General features: G+C 42.0%; 1 protein-coding gene and 1 pseudogene across 1 annotated transcript in view; one reads left to right on the forward strand and one right to left on the reverse strand.

Moving 5' to 3' along the window:
- Window positions 1-1,967, reverse strand: part of LOC119801187 (speckle-type POZ protein-like) — a 2,710-nt gene extending 743 nt beyond the window's left edge. Inside the window, 1 exon segment of the mRNA XM_042054130.1 lies at window positions 1,878-1,967. Coding sequence (XP_041910064.1) covers window positions 1,878-1,967 — 90 coding nt within the window.
- Window positions 1,968-5,693: 3,726 nt separating this feature from the next.
- Window positions 5,694-6,630, forward strand: LOC119801188 (annotated as a pseudogene).
- The last annotated feature ends 12,916 nt before the right edge of the window (window positions 6,631-19,546 follow it).

Consider the following 19,546-nt stretch of genomic DNA (forward strand, 5'->3'; position numbering starts at 1 on the left):
TGTAGAAAATCTAAATAACATGACTACAAGTTTGACTATTATTGATGACTATCTATTAACAACCTATCATTATATTTTTAAATGAACTACACAATCACAATACCTTAATCAGTATCAGAAATGCATATACATATAACAAAATTGACCTTAAATTTATATCAACACAGCAAAAATTTATACCAATGTAAATTATTCATATCTATATTATATCTTCCTTTAAATGTAAAAGAACATTTATAAACAATATTTGGGAACATGGGCATACTTATTTTTCTCCAAATTTCTTCCTACTGAATGGGGACGCTGTTAATCAGATCTTTCATGGTATAACCTGTGTGCCAGGTTCATCTCAGTCATCAGTTGGGTGAAGTCATTTTCTGAAAGTGTTCATAGCAACCTTTCAGGAGGGCATGGTCTATCATACCATATTGGGATAGAAGCAATCCATATGGTCTCATTTTCTGTGAAAACAAAAGAAACTCCTTTCCAAAGCATCATGTCCTTAGATCCAAATTTTAAAGTTAAGGTATTTTTAAAATATCTATGCTGTAATAGTTTAGCAGCATTTATAAACAAATAACTTTTAGCAGCTCTTGCTCCTTCCTCAGCATTCAAACAATTTAAAGAGGGCATAATAGAATACAGTATCAAGATTCTCTGTGTATTTTCCATCTTTGTGCGGCTTTTTTTAACCTCTATTTTGTTTATTTTTACTTTTATTTTTTGAGACAGGTTCTCTGTATATCTTTGTCCTGGGATAACTCTGTAGACCAGGCTGTCCTTGAACTCACAGAGATCCATCTGCCTCTGCCTCCCCAGTGCAGGGATTAAAGGTGTGTGCTACAACACCTTGAACTCACAGAGATCTGTCTGTCTCTGCCTCCCAGGCATTGGGATTAAAATTGTGTCCTGCCACACCTTGAAATCACAGAGGTCAATCTACATCTGCCTCACAAGTGTTGGGATTAAAGGTATGTACTACCACACCCAACTACTTTTTTGTATTTTTAAGAACTTTAATTTTTAGCCTGCATATATTTTTGACATATAGTAAACCATTTAGACATTTTTTTTACTTTGAATCTTTTGTTTATTGTATATCTCTCTTTTGTGACCATATGAGTCTTTAATTTACCAAGCAATATTGGTAGGATTAAAGCCGTGCTTTGGCAGCTGGGTACAGCCCATTCCTTAGCTTTCCAGCCTCATGGCAGAGGTATCAGCTGTAGCCACGTTTATCATCACAACTCTATGGCGGTTTAAGGCCCTGCCATCAAGCAAGCTGCAGCATTCTATTCACAGACTACATTCAAATCCTCCATAGTCAGACTGCCTGCCTGAAAGAGTCAGAGTTTGCCTGGTAGGACAGCACAGAAAGCCGGAATTTTAAAACAGCAAAACTTTTTTCCTGCTACAGTTGAAAACTGAAAAGCATGTGGTTGGTTTTTCATCAATATTATGTAAGTGTTTCATGGCAGGACCTTTTAAAAGAGCTGCGGGGTTTTGCAGCTAAGGCTGAGTCAGGAAGCCTCTCTTAATGAGAGCGCTTGCTTGCCTCTTGCAAGCAGAGCCAGACCAGACAAATTGCTGTTACCAAGAAAACACGCTTTACTCTATTCTTTCCCAAGTTTTCTCAAGCTTTCTGTGGATTCAGTTACCCACGTGGGCACCATGCTGTAGTAATGGAGCTGCGGGCAGGCTGCTTTTCATCCTGCCTGGCTACAACTTCGGCTAGCTTTACATCAGAAATAACAACACACGAATTGTATTCTTTTAAACACTGCCTGGCCCCTTATTTTAGCCTCTTAATTAATTCTCACATCTTGCTTTACATCCATATTTAGTAATTTGTGGTAGCACCACGAGGGGTGGCTTACCAGGAGAGATCTTGACTTGTGTCCTTCTTGGAGAGGAGAGGCATGACAAACTGCTTGAGGTGGTTGCTTCACTTTCCCTTCTCCCAGCATTCTGTTCGGTCTACTCCACATATGTAAATCCTGCCCTATCAAAAGCCAAGGCAGTTTTTTATTAAGCAATATACCAGTTCCTCCATCATTTCTCCTTTTTCTGTTTAAAACAAAAAAAGAATAGATATAAATACTATAACTCCTTGATAACTGTTTTGTTATATGTAATTTTGCTATGTTAAAGTTAAAGTCTTCTTTTTTGTTTAAACAGAAAGATGGTGAAATGATGTGGGAGAGTCTTCTGTTTGTGTTGATTTTCATTCATTAATAAAGAACTGCCTTGGCACATTTAATAAGCCAACCCATAGGTGGTAATGGAGTAGACCGAACAAGAAGAAGGAAGTGAGGTAGAAGGCTCAGACAATTGCCCCACCTCTCCACTTTGGGACATTCGCCATGAAGCCAGCCACAATGGGTCAGACATGCTGAATCTTTCCCGGTAAGACACCACTCATGGTGTTACATAGATTATAGATATGGGGTTAAAGCAAGAGATGTGAGAATTAGCTAATAATAGGCTGAACTAATGGGCCAGACAATGTTTAAATGAATACAGTTTGTGTGTTGTTATTTCAGGGCATAAGCTCACCAGGCATCCGGGAGCTGGGAGGGGACAAAAAAGCAGGCCTGCCTGCAGCTCCATCACTACACAGGGGAGCAGAAAACCATGTATAGCTCAATAAAATATCAATAAAAATGTTGGAAAACATTACTATCTGCAAATTTTTTCAATAAACACATTTAGTTTTTTTTAAAAAAAAGAATCATTCTAGGAAGTGACAGGTTGCAGCTTTAATTTAAGATAGGTGGTTATCTGGGGTACATGGCATAGTCAAAAGAAGTCATGTCCCCAACAGGGGGGAGGCACAAATCTTAATTGTCAGGAGTGTCCTCGTATCACAGAAAGCCGTTTATAATTACAGGAAAACAAAGTGGCTGAAACATATAGAACAATATATAAGCACACACATGTAAACACACGTGCAGAGTGGGGTGAGAGAGAGAGAAAAGAGAGAGAGGGAGAGAGAGGAAAGAGAGAGACAGAGAGAGAGAGACAGAGACAGAGAGACAGAGAGAGAGAGAATGCAATACTGCTTGAACTTGGATTTAAGCCAATCTGTCAACCAACCTTTCTCAGAGTGTGTTTTTAAGCACAAAAACCATATTCCGGTTGACACATTTCAGTTAAAAAGAAAAATTAGCCAGATGAAGCAGTACAGAAGCCAAAATGCTAGTATATTTTGAGCAAGGTTTGAACATTGAGATATATTCTATGAACTATGGACTTTGCTGGATTAAGTCTTTGTTTTAGTGAGGCAGGTGTGGCTGATTTTGACACAGTGCTGGGATTTACCCTTTGCATGGTAATTGCATCAGAGATACAGTTGTGCTTATGTCCAGTGGCCCCACTAATGTCTGGGTCCTGTTAACACAGGTTGACCTGTGCACCCATGAGCCTATGGTTGCCCCATCAGAAGGCCAGAAAGGGCTGGATACCTTGATAACTGGAGTTACCAGTGTTCTCAGCTGTCCTGTGAATGTAGTGAATTGGATGCCAGTCTTCTGGAACTGCCTCCAGTACTTTTTACTGCTGAACCATTTGCTTCACAGCCCATCAGAGGTACTTCTTAAGATGATCAAATGGCTCTGAGAAAGCAATTTTGTTCTCAAAGCTTTGACAGCCTGAAAATATTTTACGCAAGAATTTAGAAGGTAATCATCTTGTGCTTTCATGCAATTTTTTTCTTTTTGACAACTTGTCACTCTGCATATTTGGCTGTATGGACCATGTTAGCTTTGGACCCAGAGTTGACTCATCATCTGCCTTCAGACTACTCAGATCACGCCATAGGCTACCATACCATGCCTGGTTCATGTATTTCTCTTCAATTACCTTTAACCACACTTAGTCTTACAAATCTAATTTTGGGTCATTAAATGTAATTATTAAATAAGAGTGAAGTTTAATTCGTTATTAGATAGTAGTAACTAATAATTTAATATCATCATCTTCTTCATCATCATCATTACCAGATGTGTTGACAAAATAATCTTCACTAGGTTGTTTGTACATGAGTATACATCCATCGCTCAGGAATCACAGTGACAAGTGCTCTGTGTCCTTGCTGGACCCAGTTCTCTGTGTGACTAAGAGCCGGAAGAGACTTAAGAAAAGGAAGACATGAGGGAAGGCCTGAAGAAGGGTAAGACTGAAAATGTAGCGTAGTAAGTAGGGAACGTGCCTAGAATGTTGGAAGGTCCTGATTCTATGGCCTGCATAACACACAGATGCAGGCTGGCCCACAGATGACTGCATGCCTATGGCGACACCACAGAGAGAATAATGCTGCCTGGAGATCAACAGTGAATGTCAGAGATTCAGTGATATTTTGGATTTATTCATTCATTAGAATATTTTAAAGGGGCTCAAGAGTCAGGATTGTGGTGCTCTTCTTACCTGGGAGGATGAGGTTATCAGAAAACGGTTGAATATATTCTTCTCAAAACCAGAATACTCTCTCATTTTAAGGCCCCTGCAGAGTATGCATGGAAGTTTAAAACTTTGAAGAGGACAGAGGTTCCGCAATGAAGTTTTCCTGTCATAGGTATTGAAAAACAATCTAATCAGTCAATGTGAATGAAACTGAAAAACATTTATGATCTTCTCATAGCAAAATTACACTTGTGGTGGTTATTCTTGGTCCCCAACTTAGCTAAACTTGGAATTAACAAAAATCTAAAATGGACAGCACACTTGTGAGAAATTTTTTTTCTTGAGTTGAGTAGGTAGATCTCCTTCCAATATGAATTTGACGGGTGAAAGATAGAACTTTTAATCTGGAATTGATGCCAGAAAAACACCACACCTTTAATCCAGATCTCAAGGTTTGAAGACACACCCTACACTAGGCCACACCCTCTGCTGTTAGCATAAAAGGAGAGGGAAGAAGGAAGGGCTGCCCTTTGCTGCCTGTCTTTGCCTTGCAGTATTTCCCTTCGCTGGCAGTAAGAATTCCAGCATAGACTGAGGAATAGCCAAGACATCAGGCCTCTGGGACTGAGTAAGTAAGCTGGTTCTTGCACTTTCTCTTCACAGGTAGCCTTTTTGGGATTAGCAGGACTGCATCCATAAATCATTCTAATGAATCACTCTCCTTCATACAGAAAGATCCCATTCTCTTGTTCTGTTCCTTTAGAGAACCCTAGTATAAACACTTTTTGTTATAAGAGTATATATAAGGTTCCAAATTATTGAAAGTTCTGTATAATTGTCAAACTAATCATCTTCTTACTTACTATTCAATCTAGAAAAAATGGAGTGAGTGTAAGAAAGAGGGCCAAGTACTCTGACTGTCTTCTCTGAATTCCATAGTGCAAGTGGATAGAATTTTCAGACAGACTCAAGTATTCTTACCTCATGAACAGAGAACAGAGAGAACACAAAACTAAAAAAAAATAAAAAATTATCTATAATGTGACCCCCGAGGTTGAAGAAGAAAACTATCCTGTTCTTCTTTGGCTCCAGGTAAACCTTCACACTCCCAGCAGCAGATATGTCAGGGGGACCTGGGAGCTGAGAGAAGTGGCTACAACACAGATCAGAGTAAAGAATTCTCCACAAATGGACCTCAGCAACTACTCTTCTTGCTTGGAGGAAAACTTGGGGGAAATGTATTAAAAGTCCCACGTTTCTCACCAGAAGCCAATAGACACACAGAATCGTAGATGAATGTCTACTTGAATGGGCTTGATGAGGAAGCAGATTAACCTGTCAGTTTTTGTACGGTTGCTCAGCTGTCTAAGAGCCCCATGTGGGCAAGTTCCAGCTTTGGATCATAATGCCAAAGGAGCAAAAATACCAAATCCTGAACAGTGGAAGAGTCGTCACGTTCGACCTAGACCAAGACTGGGCTTCAAAATTTTCTTCCCTCGAGACTTCCTTTTGTCCACTCCATGTTTGCTTCTCCGAGATGACCAAACTCACATGCTGCTGTGAGGTGAGCGTGGTTCAGGACTACATCAGCATCTCTGACAAAACATGGAGCCAGGGATTGAAATTCCAGGGTGAAAACCAAGTAGATGAGCTAGGAGAACTGTGGGAGAATTCCCGCTTCACAGACTGCTGCCTGGTGGTTAGCTGGGCCAGGAATTCCGGGCTCACGAGGCCATCTTAGCTGCTCGCTCTCCAGTTTTCAGAGCCATGTTTGAACATGACATGGAGGAGAGAAGAAACAACTGTGTTGAGATTCTTGACCTGGAACCTCAAGTCTTCAAGACAATGATGGACTTCATTTACACTGGGAAAGAACCAGATCTCCACAGCATGGCAGATGCGGTGCTGGCAGCTGCTGACAAGTATGCCCTGGAGCGTTTGAAGGTCATGTGTGAGAGGGCCCTCTACAGGGACCCTCTCTGTGGAGAATGCTTGCCCACATTCTCTTCCTTGCTGACCTCCACAGCGCAGTGCAGTTGAAAAACACAGGCAATGGATTTCATTACCAGTCATGCTTCCAAGGTTTTTTCAGACCTCGAGCTGGAAGACAGTGGTCAACTCCTACCCCACTTGGTGGCTGAAGTATGTGTCTCCTGGGTTCTGCACATTGTCTTTTCCGGGAGCCCCCTCTCAAAACCTGAAGTGATGATAGGACCCTGTGGGCTGTGACCTACAGAAAAAGCAGTCAGGATTGTTACTAATGACACCTGTTTTTGCCGTGGGCACCAACACAAGCTACCAGTCCTGGCTTTAACACCATCTATAAATGAGTTGAAGGGCAGGTAGGGGGAGGAGCAGCACTGAACTCTGGTATACTCTATGCAACGTCTTCCTGTCATTAGACTGCTTTGATTTTGTCCATTAGATGGAAACTGGGATTTCAGGTTTCTGCTGATCCCCAAGCTCATCCAAGTAGGTATCTTGCAGAAAACTGTCTGTATTGGATGAGAAGAACATATTCTCAAGGGCTTAGAACAAGGAAAGAGTAAACATGAATGTTTATTTACAAAAGAAGGGCAAGAGAAATAAGACATTTTTTCTCCAAACTCAGCATGTGAGAACTGGAGAGATGATGACTCAGTGGACAAAGGCAATAGTTATTCCTGCAGGGGACCCTTGATCACTTCCCAGCACACATGGGGGGCTTTTTCAACCATCTCTAACTGGGGGCTACAGAGGATCTGAGTTCCTACTCCATGGGCACAGCCATCTCTGTAGACAAAACCTTACCCAATTAAAATATAAAATGTGTAAAATTTTAAAATCAGGTTGTGGGTTCTAGTAGTATTTCTGTTTCATGAAGCCATTTTAGTCCCTCCAACTCTGCTGAGCTCTGGAAGGTTTGGACGCAGTGTTCATGCCACATAGGACCACAAGCCCTCAGTTCTCTTCTTAGCACTGACTGTGGCAGAGTGGATAACAGCCCATCATGCTCTTGTGAAAAATGAGATATGAGGTCCTAAGGGGAAAAAAGACAACTGCCCCTGGCAGTGTGTTGATTGACTCATCTTTGAAAAATAACATTTGATTGGTTCTGAAAAAGGAGAAGGGGATTGATTCATTAAGAATTCAAAACTTTCTCTTCCTGAACTGTGGTTTGTAGCGGCGATCGGAGGGAACTTGGAAATTGGAAATAACTGAAAATAGTCCTTTTAGAATAAATCAGTTTTAATTAAAGGAGAATAAGGGAACTTACAGAACCAAGGGTCCAGCGAAGCAGAGCGATGACGCGGGGGAAAAAAACAGGGCCTCCCTCCCCGGACCCGGTTCTTTTTAAAGGTACCCTTCTCCCCTGGGGCAGCCATGCCCCTGAACGCAGGGATTGGGCCAGCTGCCCCAACATCTCCCCCTTTTGTCTAAATAAGGCAGATTCAGAAACCAAATACAACCATATACAATGGGAATAGATCATATAAAATTACAAGAAGTAAACAATATTAGGCGAGGAACATATAACAAAAATTTTACTAATCATTCTACTTTAGGAAGTCTAAATAATGTAGAAGGTAGCTACAATTATCTAATCTTCAACCCCATCAAAGATCTGAGAAGGGAAGTAATATTACTAAGCAACCAGGAAGCACAAACGAGAAAACTTCCAAAATGTGCAACAGAAGACAGAGACAACTGACTACCTGGGCAACCACATGAAATCTTGTTAGCAATGTTGAGGCAACCAACTTGGCTGAGGCCTGATATAACCTGACATACCATTATACAACGGCAAGGAACCTTTAGTAGAACTATCCTTATCCTGTCTTGGCAAGATAAGACAATTCTGTTTTATACACTTATGGATATTTATAGCTTAGTCAGTAGTGGAGGTATGGGCTTTTCTTTGCCCAAAGGCCAGTTCTGCCAAGAAGAAGACAAGCTCCCAGTGGAGTATCTTTGGTGCTCACGTTCTCTTGGGAGTAGAGCATTGTTTGCCAGGAGTGATATGTGTCTCATAATTACAAAACTCTAGGTTAGATTAAAGGCCATGTTTCTACAGCTCTTCAAAGAGGTCGAAGATTATGCTATCTATATTAAATACAACCTCTATATGTCTAAAACACCTGATTATCCTAAATATAAATATGACAAACATATAATTCTCAACACTTATCTAACTGTAATGACTAATAGAATAGACCAACTGTGCAATAATGAAGACAATGATTTCCAAATGTAAACAGGGTCATTACATAAATAATATTCTGAGGTAGAAATGTACATTGCAATCGGTATACAATGTCAATATAACAATTGTTTCAAACAGAGGTAGTATCATACTCTCATACAATGTTCAATATATCAATATACAAGAATCAACACTCATATAGTTTTCAAAAAACAATAACTCACAAAAATCAATTATTCCTTCAGTTCACCAGTTAATCGCTCCCCCCCTTTTTTGAGATATATATATATATAGTTTATACCCCTGAGTCCATATAAAGCCTTCCACAACCCCTCAACCCTATACCAGCCACCAATTAGTGTCCCTAAACCTGAGGGTAAACTTTGTTGGGAGGGGGGCTTCGTCATCTAAGATTGCTTCCAGCTGACATAGGGGCGACTTTTCTTCTCAGGGGGTCCTGTGAAAGCAAATGATGGTAAAATACCCAGGGTAACATTTCATCTAGGAAAATGTGTCTAGCCTCTGAATATTTTGAGGAAATCCAGCCAGAATGTTGTCAAAAATGTGCACTATTCAAAAGTGTTCTGTGCAAATTGGTACCAAAAAACAGGCCAAATATTAGCGCTACAAAAACATGACGTCATAATAACCAGTTGGAGTTGATGTTGCGGGGCCTCGTCTTCATCCTGGAAACTGCAAAGATTACTGAAGAAAAATTTGTTGTTTGTTGCGAGAAAGATAAGCATTATCTACAAAGACACATACAGACATATACGTTCATATCTTCAATGAAAGGTGCATTAAAGACAGACAAAGATATGAGGGAAGGCAAAGAAGGCAAATATATTGGTACCATTATTAACATTATTGTTATTATTATTCTGTCTCATAACATGACTCCTGACCTGAGACAGAAACTCTGAGAAATCTTTTATAAACAAGCTTGGAATTGGAGAGGGACTGGGCCAGAGTCCAACTCCAAGAAACCAGCTCTAAATATTTATAAAGAAATGCATATTGACACACATACAAAAAATTGTTTTTCATAATCACGGAGCTTACCCAATGTTAATGCCTGATCCTTGATGGGTTGCAATTGGTTTCCATCCGTCAGTATTCAAGATATCCAGGGTCCCTCAGATCCTTTGAAGGTGAGCGTCTTCCTGTGGAGATAAAAAAAGAACCCTGCCCCCGAACTATAGGTCTCTTACCATCAGTATGTTCACCATCCTTGTGCATGAATTGTTATTTTTCTTTTCCAAGGGGCTTCTCCTCTTCAAACCGAACCTTTATTAACTTTGATGGTATCCACGATTTTTCTTCTCCTGTGGAGACAAGAGCAAAACGCCTTCGCCAACGGAGCACATCCCCTGGCTTCCATTGTGAGGTCAGCACATCCTTGAAATAAACCGGTTGATTTTAATTCAGCAGACTTTTCCTTTATCCAATGTCTTTCTGCAGCCGTTGTCCCCTTCTCATTAGAGTTGAGAAAATTCAAGGTTAGTAAAGCATTATGTAATCTATTTCTGGGGGTATTTTCCACCCCCTTTTGTTTGTTTAACATATCCTTTATAGTCCTATTTGATTCTTTTCAATGACTGTTTGACCTGTAGGATTGTAGGGTATACCTGTAACATGCTTAATGTTGTAATAAGCAAAAAACCGTTTCATTTTCCTAGAGACATAAGCTGGACCATTATCCGTCTTTATTTGTGCAGGTATACCCATGATGGCCATAACTTCTAACAAGTGAGTGATTACTGAATCGGCCTTTTTCTGAGCTTAAAGCAGTTGCCCATTGGAATCCTGAATAAGTGTCAATGGTAATGGTGTACATATTTTAATTTTCCAAATTCTCCTAAGTGGAACACATCCATCTGCCAGATTTCATTCCTTTTAGTTGCCCTTTGGATTAGTCCCTGCAGGCAGTGGTGCTTGGTTATAGAAAGAGCAAGTAGGGCATTTCTTTACAATCTCCTTAGCTTGTTGCCATGTAATAGAATACTCTTTCTTCAAGCCTTTGCTATTGACATGATGCTTTTCATGAAATTCGGAAGCCTGCAGCACATTACCAATCAATAACTGATCAATACTGCATTACCTTGTGCTAAAGGACCTGGCAGACCCATATGGGATCGGATGTGTGTTATATACATAGGGCAAAGTCTGTTCCTGATCATTTCTTGTACCTGGATAAACAATAAAGTTAGTTCAGTATCATCAGGTATGAATTCAGCAGTTTCAATATGTAAGATAACTCTTTCTGCATATTGTGAGTCAGTAATAATGTTAAGAGGTTCCTTAAAATCCCTTAGCACCATAAAAATAGCAAATAACTCTGCCTTTTGGACAGAATCGTAAGGACTTTGTTCCACCTTACTCAAGTCTTCTGATTTGTAGCCTGCCTTCCCTGATTTATTAGCATCAGTATAAAATGTGTGGGCTCCAGTTATTGGAGCATCACGGACGATTCGAGGAAGAATCCAAGAAGTTCTCTTTATAAAGTTAAGCCTTTTGCTTTTTGGATAGTTGTTATTAATTTCTCCTAAAAAGTTAGCACAAGCTCTTTGCCATGGTTCATTATCTTCCCATAATTTTCGTATCTCATCAGCGGTGAAAGGCACTATGATTTCTGCTGGGTCCATGCCTGCTAGTTGATGAAGTCTCAATTTGCCTTTTATGATTAGTTCAGAAACCTTTTCCACATAGGTTTTTATTTTCTAACTTGGCTTATGATGTAGAAAGATCCACTCTAAGATAATATCATCTCTTTGCATTAAAATTCCTGTAGGAGAAATTTTTGAAGGCAATATGACGAGAATACAACTGAGTTCTGGATTCACCCTATCCACATGTGCTTCCTGCAATCTTTCTTCAACCATTGTCAGTTCTTTTTCTGCTTCACCTGTTAATTCTCTGGGACTGTTTAGGTCTCTTTCCCCATCTAAGGTTTTGTTTAAGTGAATTATCATATCAGGTGTTATCCCAACAGCCGGTCGAAGGCTGGAAATGTCTCCCAACAACCTTTGAAAGTCATTAAGAGTCCATAGTTGATCTCTCCTAATTTGTGCCTTTTGTGTCTTAATTTTTTGCAAGCCTAGATAACCTAGATAATCAACAGAATCTCCTCTCTGAATTTTTTCAGGAGCAATCTGTATTCCCCATTTAGGTAGAACTATTTTCACCTCTTCAAACAGTCTTTCTAAGGTATCCATGTTTGAATCAGACAATAAAATGTCATCCATATAATGATAGATAATAGACTTGGGAAACATCTTGCGTATTATTTGCAATGGTTGATTTACAAAGTATTGGCACAGGGTGGGAGAGTTCAACATGCCCTGTGGGAGAATGGTCTACTGGTATCTCTTGGTAGGTTGAGAGTTATTATAAGTAGGCACTGTGAAGGCAAACTTTTCTCTATCTTTTTCTTGTAAAGGTATGGTGAAGAAACAGTCCTTCAAATCAGTAACTATGAGAGGCCATCCTTTTGGTAATAAAGAAGGCAGAGGAAGTCCAGATTGCAGAGAGCCCATACGCTGAATAACCTTGTTAATAGCTCTGAGATCTGTCACCATTCTCCATTTACCAGATTTTTCTTAACCACAAATACAGGAGAATTCCAAGGGCTGGTAGATTCTTCTATATGCTGAGCATCCAATTGCTCTTGTACTAGCTGTTCTAAAGCTTGCAACTTTTCCTCAGATAAAGGCCATTGTTTTGTCCATATCGGTTTCTCAGTCAACCATTTTAGAGGTAGGGCCGTTGGTGATTCTGGAGGGGCATCCTTTGGTTTGTGTTCTTGTACAGCCCGAATGGCTGGTTTTCACCATCTGTAATACCTTTTGATGTTTTCCTCAGAAATATATGCTCTAGAGGCAGCAGGAATGTTAATTTGAGTATTCCATTCCTGCAATAGGTCACGACCCCATAAATTTACTGCAATATCAGCTACATATGGCCTTAATTTTCCTATTTGTCCTTCTGTCCCTATGCATTTAACCCATCTCGTGCTTTGTCTTACTCGAGATAGGGTCCCAATTCCCAAGAGCCGAACATTTACATCCTGTAGAGGCCAATACGGATGCCAAGATTCTGGAGTAATGATACTAACATCCGCTCCTGTGTCCAGCAGGCCAGTAATGAAAATGCCATTTACACACACTCTTAACTTCGGTCTTTGATCACTTATAGAAGTTTGCCAAAATACACGTAATTCATCTTTCAGGCTATTTTTGCTTCTAACAGCAGACATGGGGATTGCTAATTGTCCTGACAAGGCATGTTCTCCGTTGTAACGGGAAATGACTGGACCACATATGCCATGGGGGCCTGCGAGAGGCCCCCCATGGCGTTTCCCGCTTGCAGTGGATTTCCTTGCCTATCTCTTGACGATCTGCATTCACTGTCCCAATGTCTACCTTTTTCACATCTCCTACATAAACCTGAAGGCTGAGGCCTCCTATTCCTGTTATTCCTGGAAGAGGCATTATTATTATTATTTCTGTAAATCCTTTGTCTGCAATTCCGTTTCATATGTCCCATTCTGCCACAATTAAAACATTTGGTATTTTGATGTCTCCTTTTACCATTGGCAATGGCTTCTTCTACCCAGGTCTCCGTGTGAAACTCAGCCGATTCAATAGTCATTGTATGTAAGACCCATTCCTCCAGAGGTCCTGATCTGATCTTTAGAGGCGTCAAAATCCTTTTGCACTCTACATTGGCATTCTCATAAGCCAAGGACTCAATTATTACCTGCCTTGCTTCTGGGTCAGATATCCCTATTTGTACAGCTTTAGTTAGTCTATGTAAAAAGTCAACAAATGGTTCTCTCGGATCCCTGTTTAACTCTGATATATGATTCTGTTCTCTGTCTTGGGTCTTGAACCCTGTCCCAAGCCTTCAAGGTTGCGGTAGTACATATGGATAAAGTGTGTTCATCATAATTAGCTTGTTCTAGAGGATCAGAATAAAGTCCTTCACCCATAATTTGATCTAGGGTGATGTCAACTCCCTTTGATCTTTCCTGCTGTTCTAAAAGCCTAGCCTCTTGTCTGAACATACACTTCCAGCTTAATTGAGATCCGCTCTCTAGAACCACCGACACTAGGTCCAACCAGTCCCTAGGGGTTGGGTTAATGGTAGGGACCAAGACTTTAGCATCTCCTTAACAAAGGAGCTATGTATCCCCAAATTCATAACAGCTTGTTTAGTTTCTTTCAGATCATTCATACGGATGGGTTCCCATGTATATTCCTTGGTGACCTTAGGGTTTTTAGAACCAGTCACCTTTTCTGTGGTTATCACTGGGAAAATAGGCAGAGTTCTGTTAAAGCTATCCTGGAGAGTTCTATTTATCGATGGGGTTGGGACTTTCTTTTGTACTATTTGCTCCTGCTCATGAGAGTGCATAATTTCCTCAATCTTTTCAAATCTATTTACCATTGCCTTCTGCAATGCCTCAATCTCTTGCCCAGTATTGTGTTCCAAGGCTTTCATAGAGGATTCAAAGGTATGAAGTTTGTCCAACACCGATAACATCTCATCCTTGGACAGAATTTTTATGGCATGAATGATGCCATCTTGTATCGAAATTCTGTCCAGTAATCTTTCATAGCCCTTTGATAAAGTCTTGTTAATACATTCAATGGTTCGAATCTTCTCAGATAATGTTTCAGTTCCTACCGACAGGGATTGCAACTTATGATTCAAATCAGCTGTTCCTGCCTCCATATCTTGCATTTTCCTCTCAAGTGATAAAGCCATCTCAGGGAAAGATCTGTTATTCCTTTCCTCACGAGATTCAAACTTCTCCTCGAGAGCTTCAAGCCGTTTCCAAAACTCTTGCATATTTTTCTCAATTGACAAAGCCATCTCAGAGGAAACTCTACTATTCCTTTCCTCGAGAGCTGCAATCGTCTCTCCAAACTGTTTATTGGTGTTTTCCAAATCAGTTATGTCCTTGTTTAGTTTTTTAACTCCTGCCTATAAGGACTCTATCACTTTTCTGTCTTCCAACCACATTGTAATGAAAAAAATAAAAATAAAGAAGATACCAAGCCCTATAAATATCCAGCCAAAGGAAACCACATCTGTATCACTCAAAAATTCAATCATCGTGTAATTAAACAAATTATAGAATCCTGTAATAGTGATATTATCAGACATTTTCAATCTGAATGCTTAATTTCAATCAAATGAAAAATTACCTTTAATTACCGTTGTCTGCCAGTAGATGGCGCAGTGCACCTAGGTTTACGTGTTTTTAGGAAACCAAAGATGGCGTCCTGGACCAGGGCGCGCAGAGCCGACATGGAGGGTCGGGCAGGACGATCTGCTAGCTTAAAATCAACGTTGAATCTCTGCAAAAGCTGCGCAAGCAGTTTGGCGGGCTACCGGGCAGCTGGGGCTGAGCGTGTTGGTGGCTACGGGGACGCGCCAGAGCCGAGGGAAGGGAGGAGGGGAAAGCTACTGCGTTTCCCACTTGAGGAGAAGGCGGCTGTGGCGGCCAGCGGCTGGACAGAGCTCTGGACCGGCATGCCACGATACTGCGGGGCAGGGCTCTGAACGGGCTTGCATTCTCAGCTTAAGCAAAAGCAGGCAAACAGCTCCTGGGTGGAGCAAAGGGGCAGGCCTGGCAGGCGGCAGTAGAGGAGGCTGCGGCGTTCGGCTGCGGGCGGTCTCCGTATGGAGACATGGAAATAAGAAAAAAAAGGGGGTGTGTGGCCCGGCTCAATCCGCTGAATTAAAATTGAGCCGGTTCAGCCGGCCTGCGAATTGCGAGTAGAAATCTGCCAACTGCAGCAGACTGTGGGGTAAGAGTGGTCCCCGGCGGCTACTCCCCCTTGGGTTCTGCCTCACGTTGGGCGCCAAGTGTAGCGGGGGTCGGAGGAATTTGAAAATTTGAAATAACCGAAAATAGTCCTTTTAGAATAAATCAGTTTTAATAAAAGGAGAATAAGGGAACTTACAGAGCCAAGAGTCCAGCGAAGCAGAACGTGAAGCAGGGAAAAAACAGGGCCCCCCTCCCGGACCCGGTTCTTTTTAAAGGTACCCTTCTCCCCTGGGGCAGCCACGCCCCTGAACACAGGGATTGGGCCAGCTGCCCCAACAGTGGTTCTGTCATTAGATATTGGGAATATGATTCTTTATTCTCCTCTGATTTTTATCACCTTCTATAGTGGTATATTATTTGTGCTTTAATAAATAAAGTGTGCCTGAAAGTCAGAGGGCAAAGCAGCCATACGATTCAGTTATACAGGCCAGGGGCTTGTGGCACACACCTTTAATCCCAGGACTCGTTTGACAGAGCCAGAGAGATCTCTGTGAGTTCAAAGTCATCCTGGCTACTTGAGATTGGATCTGTCTTAAAGGAGAAACAAAGCTCACACAAAGGTGATCTCAATGCCTGGGATCACACACCTTTTATTCCAGCACTAGGGAGGTTGCGGCAGGAGTTATATCCTGCATGGAGAAAGGCATATAACAGGAAAGAGGAACTCAGTTGACTGTGCACTGTTGAGACTTCAGCATTCATGGAGACAGGATCCTACCCATTTTTATTCTGAGGTAGAGGTAAGGTACAGTGGCTGATTTTCTTTTATGTTATTCAGGTTGAACCATAATATCTATGTCTGGGTTTTCATTAATTGTGCTAAATCTTCCTGCTGTGCAATTGTCAGAAATTCATACTCTCTTAGAAACAGGGTCAATGCCTGGGTATCCCTCTCTCAAACTCTCGTCTGAATCTCCTTGTTTTTCTTCTACAACTCTTTCCAGATTAGTGTGGAGTGGTAGGTTTACCGTTTAATCCCAGCCAAACTCAAAGATTTAAGATAACAAGCGCATGTGTATGTTGGTAGCCATGCTAGTGTCAAATCACACCCTTTTGTCAAAAGGAATTGCTTTTGTAGAACTCTAAAATAACACTTAAGCTATTTCTGACAACTCTGTGGCCAATTTTGAGGCTTCTCAGCAGCAATTCCCACTCCCCTCCAGAAACCAAGGACCTAACACATGCACATACTAAAATATTGGGAACTTTCCATCCTCTCCCTGAGTCCTTGTAAATGTTCTGCAAATAGACCTCAGTTATTGACTAGGGGCAAGATAACCCTTAGGTGTTGACTCAGTTCCCAGTGTTTTGACTCAGTCCCTGGGAAAGGGGCAAAGTGACCCTCAGATGTTCCCTCTTACCTCACCTGACCTAGCAACCGCTCTTCAGCCAATTATCGATAATAGCCCTTTGAATAAGCCAATCATAATAGTTAGAAAACAACCCCAGATAACCCTTTCCTTTTGTGGCTTTTTTTAAAGTAGCCTGTATCAGCTATTCGGGTTCTTTCTGGCTTCTCAAATGCTGAAAGACCCGGTCAGGACAGAATTAATAAAATCCCCATGCTTTTACATCAACTGTGGTGTGAGAGACCATCTCTTGGGGCGACTCCTCCTGGTAGTTGGACTTTAGGTTGCAACATTTGGTTCCATGACCAGGAATTGAGTCTCTCCGAGACCCACTCCAGACCCAGTTGGAGGTATGAATGAGCTCACTTTTACATCTGTCTTTTTGTGTATTATGTTTCTGTTTCTGTGTAATTGTGAATCAGTAATTTGAAAATTGTACCTACACAGGGTATGTATTGAAACGGGACCAGAGTGGGGAAGCAGATGTGCTCTGAGACCCCTGTCCCTAGGCTTGGATGGCATTTGTGCAGTTTGAAGAGGGGGTGACCAGGTCACTCTAGTCCATGGGAAACATGATTTGTTTGCATCTGTGCTTTGAGTTCTGCACCAGAGTGGTGGTGAGAGCACCAGCTTCTGGTTTTGAGTTTGTTTCTGTCTCTTTGTATTTTTGCTTTTGTATGTCGGTTTGTCTTTGATAAAATAAAACAACATGTAACCACCTGCAGGAATTCAAAACCTGGTACTGGCTCCCCTGATTCTGAAGCAGAGGCAGTAGCAACGGTGGCTGCCTCTCCTCCAAGCCTTTTGTCTTCTCTTTCCTCTACAGGAGTGAACAAAACCCAGAATTCAAGCACCTCCGGTTCTTCCTAATACCCAGAATTACATTCTCCTTCTCCCTCCTCCCCTGGAGGAAGCACTTCCTGCACCCGTTCCTGAGGAACCTGTTGGTTGGGCCCCTAGCCCTGAAAACTTCAGCACTCAGCGTCTATGTGGGGACAGGGGAGGGATGTCCACAAGGTACAGGAGAGGTACCTCCCAAGTACTTCCCCTTCACTCGGACCCTCAGGCTCTGACTGGACTCATAAAATATGTTCTTACTACCCACCAGCCCACTTGGAATCTCAATACGGCAGCAGGTAAGAGGCACCTGACCGTCAGTCTCCACAGTGCTCTCTCATGGCAGGTCTCCGAGGGGTTGCATGGCACCCCAATAATTTGGCCAAGTTTAGAGATGTTCTTCAGGGGCCAGTTCAACCACCATCTGTGTTTCTTAAATGTTTACAGGCGTTTTACTTCCTTTGACCCAACCTCTGAAGGTCAGCCAACAGTGGTAACCATGACCTTCACAGGACAGTCAGCATCAGATAAGAGTTGAAGGATACTTTGCAAGATTTAATTGGAGAGACTTAAAAAATATATTGAGAGAGACAGAAAAAGAAAAAAACCACAATGAAAAGCAAAGGAAAGAGAGAGACAGAAAGCAGAGAAAAGAAAAAACTGGAGTCATGTACATTTGTCTTCTATATCTGATGGTTTCATTGGTTAATTAATAAACTGCTTGGCCTGGCAGGTCAGAACATAGGTGGGTGTAGTAGACAGAACAGGATGCTGGGGGTGAGGCAGACGCCTCGGGCAGTGGCCATGACTCTCCTCTCCAAGATGGATGCAGGCTAGAATCTTCCCGGTAAGCCAACACATCGTGGTGCTACACAGATTACTAAATATGGGTTAATCAGGATGTGAGAGTTGGCTAGTGAGAGGCTGGAGCTAATGGGCCAGTCAGTGTTTAAATGAATACAATTTGTGTGTTGTTATTTTGGGGCATAAGCTAGCCAGGCAGACAGGAGCCAAGCAGGAATGCAGCACACTGTTCTTTACTCCACTGGAGGGATCATAGACAAGAAAGAAATTTGTCTAGAATTTTGGCCGCAGTGGTAGCAGACAGAAAGGCAACCTGTGCAACAGAAGAAGGTGGCTGCACAGATGGCACAGCCTTGGATAGAGCAGCCCACAACCTGGGTGAATGCTCAGGGCACAGATCAGACACTTCCTAAGCATCTGCCAAGCAGTAGTGAGGGGTGGGGGCCATCCATGTCAGGGCCACGAATAGGGGAAGGGGTGGGTCTCCTGCTCCCCATGTCTAGAGCATTTGACTGTATACATAAGGGCTGAGCACTCTGTGTTAAAACAACCATTGAGATCAGAGCCTTTGGTTGACAAAGGAGAGACTTTTGCTTCCCCTGCTGCTATCGAGCTATGCAGGAAACGCAGGCCTGGGTCTGCTCTCAGCCTCAGTCATGCCCACCTTGCTGGGAATCCTCATTTCCCAGGAGCTGCCTTGGTCACAGTGCTTGCCCTAAAGAAGGCATCCCTGGCTCACCCTGCAGCCTCGCAAGCCCAGAAGGCACCAGAGCCCAATTAAACACACTGCCAAACACTGTCCCAAGCTGCTTGCAGGTTTCACAGAGAACAACTGCTCCAAGCTTCCCAGACCACATCTGTGGGAAACTTGGGGTACAACAAACAAGACTCTGTATTAAGCTGCCCAGGCAGAGCAGATTTTGGTGGCACATGCCAGTAGGATTTGCTGAAGAAGGTGGGGAAGCAATGATGGCTGAGCTGAGCAGTCTTCTTAAAGGGACATCAGCCCTTTTGATGCAAACTCTATGGATGGCAGAGAAGCTTTTTTTTTTTACCAGGACTAAGATGGCCAATGTGGTGGCTAAGAAGATCAAATCAGAAATCTTCCTGAGTTTTGGCTTGCCCAAGGTAATT

This window comes from Arvicola amphibius, chromosome 14 (assembly GCF_903992535.2).
Source record: "Arvicola amphibius chromosome 14, mArvAmp1.2, whole genome shotgun sequence".
Taxonomy (NCBI): domain Eukaryota; kingdom Metazoa; phylum Chordata; class Mammalia; order Rodentia; family Cricetidae; genus Arvicola; species Arvicola amphibius.